Source organism: Equus asinus, chromosome 20 (genome assembly GCF_041296235.1).
Source record: "Equus asinus isolate D_3611 breed Donkey chromosome 20, EquAss-T2T_v2, whole genome shotgun sequence".
Lineage (NCBI taxonomy): Eukaryota > Metazoa > Chordata > Mammalia > Perissodactyla > Equidae > Equus > Equus asinus.
Window position 1 is genome coordinate 49,538,474 of NC_091809.1, and position 8,153 is coordinate 49,546,626.

The 8,153-nt window shown below is 39.2% G+C and overlaps 1 protein-coding gene across 14 annotated transcripts in view; it reads left to right on the top strand.

Annotated features, from left to right (window-relative positions):
• LOC106840240 (NXPE family member 1) overlaps nt 1–5,428 on the top strand; it is a 35,185-nt gene extending 29,757 nt beyond the window's left edge. For all 14 annotated transcript variants that reach the window (XM_070490248.1, XM_070490253.1, XM_070490251.1 and 11 more), the window contains 2 exons: nt 3,792–4,004; nt 4,381–5,428. In XM_070490248.1, the coding sequence (XP_070346349.1) occupies nt 3,792–4,004; nt 4,381–4,916 (749 nt within the window). In that variant the 3' untranslated portion in view covers nt 4,917–5,428. The remainder of the gene's footprint in view (nt 1–3,791; nt 4,005–4,380) is intronic.
• Nucleotides 5,429–8,153: the final 2,725 nt, after the last annotated feature.

An 8,153-nucleotide genomic window follows, 5' to 3' on the forward strand; every position in this document is an offset into this window, starting at 1 on the left:
AACTAATGATTTCTTGCCTAAATTTATTCATTTACTCAGCCAATGTTTGTTGAGGTTCTAATAGATATGAGGCATTACGGACAAATGGAGAAAAATAAATGTTTAGCAAGGCTGCCATCTGAAAGACATTCAACCTACTAATTCTATGAAGACAGTAAAAAAGGCAAAAGGGCTTATGCTGAAGTTGGTATTTGACTTAGCCCTGAAGAATACCTATAGACAGATAATTAAGTAAAGGGAAAACTCATAAAGACCATGAGTAGCGTTGCCAGGTTTAGCAAATAATAATACAGGGTATCAGTTAAATTTGAGTAATTTCTAATTGCTTATGCATGTTACATGAGATAAAGGGAAAATATTGCAGGAGAAATACACAAAAATTATTCCTTGTTAGAAATAATTCCAATTTGGTATCCTGTATTTTTAATCTGATAACTGTAGTCATGAGCAAAATTATCATGAACTTTGTTCAACAGGCCAATGGAGTGAGAGCATTTGATGGAATGTAGCAAAGGATGAGGCTAAAAGGAGAGGAAGAAACTAAATCATAGAGGTTCTCAAGTACCATGCTGAGGATTTTAGGGTTTATTCAGAAGGCTTTTGAAAGCTACAAAAATCAATTAAGGAAGAGAGTGATATGATCCACTTTGTGCTTTAAAAAACACAAATTCACAGGGCCAGCCTGGTGGTGTAGTGGTTAAGTTTGTGTGCTCAGCTTTGGCGGCCCAGGGTTCGCAGGTTCAAATCTCAGGTGTGGACTGAGGCACAGCTCATCAAGCCATGCTGTGGCGGCATCCCACATACAAAATAGAGGAAGATGGGCACAGATGTTAGCTCAGGGCCAATCTTCCTCAGCAAAAAGAGGAGGATTAATGACAGATGTCAGCTCAAGGCCAATCTTCCTCACACACACACACACAAAAACTAATTCACAATTTTTAAAAAGTACATGATCTATAGAAAGACAATTTAAAATGTTGCTAAAGGATATAAGATAAAATCTAGGTAAATAGAAGAAAAATATTATTTCTGAATGGAATCACTTGCTATTGAAAAGATGTCAGACATCTCTGTATCATTTTCTTATTGAGTGGCTTAAAACAACCAAAATGCATCATCTTGCAGTTCTGTAGTTCAGTAGTCAAACGTCTCACTGAGCTAAAATCAAAGTGTAGAAGCCACATTCCTTTCTGGAGGCTCCAGCATAGACTGTGTTCCAGGCCTTTTCTGGCTCACCACATTCCTCACAGCCCCCTTCCTCCATTTTTCAAAGCTGCAACAGTGGGTCAAGTACTCACATCACATCTTTCTGACCCGTTCCTCCACCTCCCTCTGGTACTTTTGAGGACTGATGAGATTTAGATTGTTCCCACCGGATAATACAGGATAATCTCCCATCTCAAATCCATACCCTAAATCACATGTGGAGAGTCCCTTTTGCCAGGGAGGGTAACATATTCACAGAGCCCAGCGATTAGGACTGGCTGTGTTTGGGTCGGGGGTGGGAGGGCTTTAGCCTGCCCACCACAGTCTCTAAACTAATCCACAAATATAATGGAATCTTAACACTATTACCAACATAGTGTTAAAAATACTCAAGCCTATTCTAAAATTATTAAGTAAATAAATATGTAAGACTAATCATAGCAGAATTTCTTATATATTTCAAATAGCCCTGCAGAGCACTTCGTTTGACACTTGGCAAAATGAATGCTTTGACCCATAAATTATACAAGATATGGTTTACAATAATAAGCTCAAAGGCTATCTTCTCACCAAATATACCAGTACATTCTTAGGATGGGGAATATTTAATAAGTACGGACCGTAAGTTTCCAGGGTTATGGTATTCAACCATCCAGGGTGCAATGCTGACAAGCCTCAAAGAAGCCCTATCACACTGAAATGCCAAAATAATTAGAGGATGATGAAAACTCTCTTTAGCAAGTCAAATCACCAGGACTTAATAGCTATTCCAAGTAATTCCAGATAAGAGCTATTCCAGAATTTTCCAATTCTGCCACCAGCACCATTTTGCCACTTTGTCCACAGGTTACAAACACAGTGGACATAGGCAGAGACTGCAAGGCCTTTGGGAGCTAAGCACAGAGAGTGAAGCAGAGACTGTGGGTGTTCTCCCAATATCCATTTCTTCCTCCCTCTTTAACAATAGAACCCCCTAATTTTAGCTGGACCCATGGTCACCAAGCTAAACGTCACAGCATTCTCTGCAGCTAGTTATGGCCGTGACTAGATTTTTGGCAGAATTGTGAGTGGAAGTGATGTGGGAAACTTCTAAGTCATGCCTTTAAAAGTAAAACAACTTGGCCGACCCTTTCATTTCTCCCCTTCCTACTGGCTGAATTGTACACATAACGGGGAGAGATGAAAAAGCCATGGTCGGCCATGAGACTGAAGTCATAGGTTAAAAACAGCACGTTGATTGTGGTGATGGTATCATGGATGTATGCATATATTCAAACTCATCAAACTGTATGCATTAATTGTGTGCAGTTTTTTGTATACCAATTATACCTCAATAAAGCTGTGGGAAAAAATAATAAAGTTAAGATTATTACCCCCTTTCCCCCCAAAAAATGGCAGAACAACAAGACAGAAGGAACTGGAGTCCCTGATATCATGAATATCATATTAGCCCTGGTCTGCTCACTCTAGGACTGTTACGTGAGGGATAAGCAAATTTATATTTTTAAATCATTGTTATTTGCTTCCTATCTAATACAGAATGAGATATCGGCACAGAAGTGCTGATGTAACAAAACCTGCAATACAGGCATTGGCTGGGGGTGGGGGCCGCGGGGGGCGTGGCATAATAAGTGACAAGGAAACACACAGGTGAGAAATCTGATCATCTTGTTATGCCACAGCAAAACATTTGGTACCTGTGATGCCTTAGAAGGCAGACCATGTGCCACAGAGCCTGTAATTCCAAAGGAACTTGATGGAAAATCTCAAAATATTCGTTTGTGTTGGCTGCTGTATGGCACCTTTAGCAAAATCCTATGAAAAAATATTAATTCAAGCTAGGTATTTTACACTGTTTGAGGTTTTTGAAATGTGGACATAGTATCACATATTTAAGCCTTTTTTGAAAAATTAAAAATATTCCTATAAAAAAATTAATAGAAAAAATAAGATTATTGCTTCATTCCTGGAACAAAAGGTAAGTGATTTGATGCAAGGACACCAACTTGAAGACCATGAGTATTTAGGTTAGAGACAAAGGCCTAAGTCACCACAGAATCAGGAGGGATGGCAAAGAAATGACAGAACATCAGGACTTAGCTAATGACCAGATTTGGGAGAAAATGAACAGGGAAGAGTCAAGATACTCAAAGTCTCTCAAAAGAATGCGTAGAACTGCCTAAAGCAAAGCTGGTGATCAAAGAATGTACTAGGAAGGTAAGGAATTAGGAAATCGGAGTTAGAGGACGAGAGAAAGAGATCAAGAAAGGGAAGGACAGGGACCGGCCCGGTGGCGCAGTGGTTAAGTGCACACGCTCTGCTTCTTGGTGGCCTGGGGTTCGCTGGTTTGGATCCTGGGTGCGGACATGGCACTGCTTGGCACGCCATGCTGTGGCAGGCATCCCACATACAAAGTAGGGGAAGATGGGCACGGATGTTAGCTCAGGGCCAGTCTTCCTCAGCAAAAAGAGGAGGATTGGCTGTGGACGTTAGCCCAGGGCTAATCTTCCTCAAAAGAAAGAAAGAAGGCTGGATATTTAACTTATGCCAATAAAATCACTTACCACAAGTATCTCTGTTACCAGAGAGAGAAAACATAAAAGAGAAATGCCAAATTGGAATGAAGGTTCCTGTCCCTGGTGGTTATACTTTCGAAGGAAGGTGGATTACAACGTTTTGCAACCAGACTCAGTTTAATACAATTAAGATAAAAGACTGTTTGAAAGGAAAACTCATTTACCTCCTGGGAGACTCTACGCTGCGTCAGTGGATCTACTACTTACCCAAAGTTGTAAAAAGTATGTAATTATTTTTAAATCTTTTAGAAGTTCAGGCTGATTTTAAAATACTTTCAAGGCGATCTCTGTTCTTTCATTTTGGCTGTCTTGTTTTTTACTTCATTTAGCTTTCTATATTTGAGCCTTTTAATTTAAAATATATTGTGTAGTATATTGTATTCCCTCTTTCACAAGAAATGTTCCTCTTTATAAACTCCAGTGAGAACTTTACATTTTGATTGACATTTCACATGTATGAACAGGTACTCTGCCCTAGAGGGTAGAAATGCTACAGTCAAAAATAATCTAGGTAGGTGACTACTTTAAAGGATAGGATATCCCTTTAAAAAATATTAATCATTGCCTTCTAGTTAAAAGATTTATTTTTTTTTATCAGCACTAAAATTTTTTGATCTTCATGGAACTGGACTTTTTAAGAAACATTTGCTCCTGGATGCAGAAAGACACACTCAGATTCAATGGAAAAAACATAGTTATCCTTTTGTCACAATGCAACTCTACTCTGTGATAGAAGAGGGTTATATTCCTCGGGAAATTGACCGGATACCAGGTGACAAAAACACAGCCATCAGCATCACACTTGGCCAGCACTTCAGACTCTTCCCCATTGACATTTTCATTCGCAGGGCCATCAATGTCCGCAAGGCTATTGAACGACTATTCCTGAGAAGCCCAGCCACCAAAGTGATCCTTAAGACAGAAAACATCAGGGAGATGCATTCAAACACAGAAAGCCTTGGAGATTTCCATGGTTACATTCAATATCTTACCATGAAGGACATTTTCAAAGATCTCAACGTGGGTGTCATTGATGCCTGGGACATGACTATTGCATATGGCACCAATAATGTCCACCCACCTGACCATGTGATTGGAAATCAGATTAACATGTTCTTAAACTACATCTGCTAAAGCACAAACAACAAAATCTCTGTGGCTCAATCTCTGCAAATAACCCTGCTTGTTTTGTCCAAGAAGTTAATTTATTTTAGGGACTAAGAAAATCAAATTTAAGATAATCTGTCTGGGGAGGGAGGATGCTTAAAAACAAAGACAACTGGCATAGGATGCAAAGCCAAAAGAAAAAGACATGAAGAATGATTACACCAAGCTTGGAGCTTGTCTATGTATGATAATAAATGTTCTTATTCTTTAAGCAAGTTTGGGTCATGATTTCTGTTACTTGTGGCTGAAGTTGTACCTGATAATTTAGTAAGGTAAAAGACAGTAAACTTGTGATTGCCATGATGGTCTAAACAGAGGTCATCTAAGTTTTTCTGTAAAGGGCTAGACAGTAAATGTTTTAGGCTTTGCAAGTCATTTGTCACAACTGTTCAACTCTGCCATTGTAGCAAGAAAGCCGCCATAGACAACATGTAAACAAATAAGGATGGCTATATTCCAATAAAATGTGGACATTGAAATTTGAATTTCATATAATTTTCACGTCAGGAAACACTGTTCTTCTTTTAATTTCTACCCAACTTTGAAAAAATGTAAAAACCATTCTTAGATCATGGGCCCTAAAAAAAAACATTGTGGATCATATTTGACCTCTAGACCATAGTTTGCCAACCCCCAGTTTAAAAGAAAAAACTTGATAAAATTGAACACAGATCCCTTGGAAGCTGAGGGAAAAACTAGTAACAAACTAGAAATAGAAGAAAACTCCCATAACTTGAGAAAGGTTATCTACCAGAAAACTACAACAAATATCACTTAATGAATGAAACATAAACATTTCAGGAAGAAAACATGAATGCCTATCACTACTTCTATTCAATAATGTACTGGCAGTACATGTGAGAAAGGAACAGAAGTTGACTGTCCATGCTTATTTCATCATTCTTCTAGGAAAAAACTAAGAGGCTAGGAGTCGGCCCCATATGGTGTACTGGGTAAGTTCAGTGCTCTCCGTTTTGGTGGCCAAGGTTCACAGGTTCAGATCCCAGGTGTGGACCTACATCACTCATTAGCCATGCTGTGGCAGCAGCCCACATACAAAATAGAGGAAGACTGGCACAGATGTTAGCTCAAGGCCAATCTTCCTTAAGCAAAAAAAGAGGAAGATAGATTGGCAACAGATGTTAGCTCAGGGCAAATGTTCCTCAGGAAAAAAAAACAAGCTGAGGCTAAATATAAGAATTTAGAAGATGACCTACAACAAGTTCAACATACAAAAATTAATAGTTTCCCCTCTGGGAAAACAGGATATCCATGTGGAAAAAAATAAAATTGGACCTCTACATTACACTATTCACACACACACAAACTGTTCAGGGAGATCATAGACTTAAATGTGAAAAGCAAGGCGATAAAGCTTCTCAAACAGCACATCTAACACTATCTGTGGTAAAGAGCCACTTTTTATTTTTTTACTATTATTAATTTTTTTTTAGTGAGGAAGCTTTGCCCTGAGCTAACATCCATTGGCAAACGTCCTCTTTTTTCTTTTTTTGCTTGAGGAATATTATCCCTGAGCTAACATCTGTATCTGTCTTCCTCCATTTTGTGTGTGGGTTGCCTTCACAGCATGGCTGATGAGTGGGGTAGGTCCACGCCCAGGATCCAAACCCACGAATCCAGACCACCAAAGCAGAGCACAAACTTAACTAATATGCCACGGGACCAGCCCCCAAGTAGTTTTTTAATTGGGAAAGATTTAATATTCCCTCAGTTTACCCATAACTTTATAACCTGAGAGAGCAAAGTAAATGAGATAGAGTTAAACCTATTTTGTCTTAATTTGTGTCTCCAACTAAATTTTAAATTACTCTTGAGTAGGGATCTTGCCTTGAATGCCTCTTACTATGCCCAGCGCAAGACAGGTCCTAAAATGTTTGTCAAACAAGTGGATACATTGTTCAGTACGTTTTGAAGAAATATCATGGTTTCTTAAATGCCTAAGGGTTTTTTTTTAAATGTCAGTCTCCATCCCTTGTGACCAGCTGGGTCTTGGAGGATAGGGTGACTATGGAATGGAAAAGTCTCCTTCCAAACTATACAGTAGTCTCCCCTCATCCATGGGGGATATGGTCCAAGACCCCCAGAGGATGCCTGAAACCACAGATAGTCCTGAACTCTATAGATACTATGTTTTTCCTATACGTACATACCTATGATAAAGTTTAATTTACAAATTATTCACAGCAAAATAATAAAATGGAACAATTATAACAATATACTATAAAAAAGTTACATGAATATGGTGTCTCTCTCTCTCAAAATATCTTACTGTACTGTACTCACCCTTCCTTGTGATGATGTGAGATGATACAATGCCTATGTGATGAGATGAAGTGAGTGAATGACGTAGCCATTGTGACATAGCATTAGGTTACTATTGACCTTCAGAAGGAGGATCATCAAGCCATTAGGATGTTGATGGTTGGATGTCAGCAGCAGAGGATGGCTGCAATTGGTTGACTGTGAACAACTGAAACCTCGGAAAGTGAAACTGTGGATAAGGGGGGACCACTGTATACACAAAGTAGACTCAAGAGCTCTCTGAGCTGCCCCATAGGACAACTCTGGCTGATGGGACAAAATCTAGGAGTTTCATGGTGCTCAGCCTCTGCACCATCCCCTAGGGTCGTACTCACATACAGTAACAACACCTGCCCCACCACCACCACCACACAGACACACATACATTCACACAAATTTGAAGGTGGGTATGGAAAAGTTAGATCACAGACTTGAGAGTCAGATTGCCTGGATATGAATCTTGACACTGGCAGTTATTAATTTTATGGCCATACGCAAATTACTTAACATCTTCCTGCTTCATTTTCTAATCTATAAAATGAATATAAGATAGGACCTACCTCACAGAGTTAATTGTTTCCCCATATTCACTGAATAAGTAGGTAGCTGGCTAAGTCTTCATCCTCTCCCGAAACTCCTTCCACTGCCCTGAAAGAATTTAGATCCCACATCCAAACCAATTCAAGCCTCGAGCCTCCTGGTGAGTTTTCATTCCAAGTACCAGTAACCTTCACATCTAACGTATTTTGACAACCCATTTTGAGGGCCACACCTTGAACCTGTTATCACCCAACTAACATCTCACACTTTCTAACCACCAACTCCTAATCTTCTATATTTCTTATACTCTCACTCTCATTACACCTCCCAGAAATGTTGAAT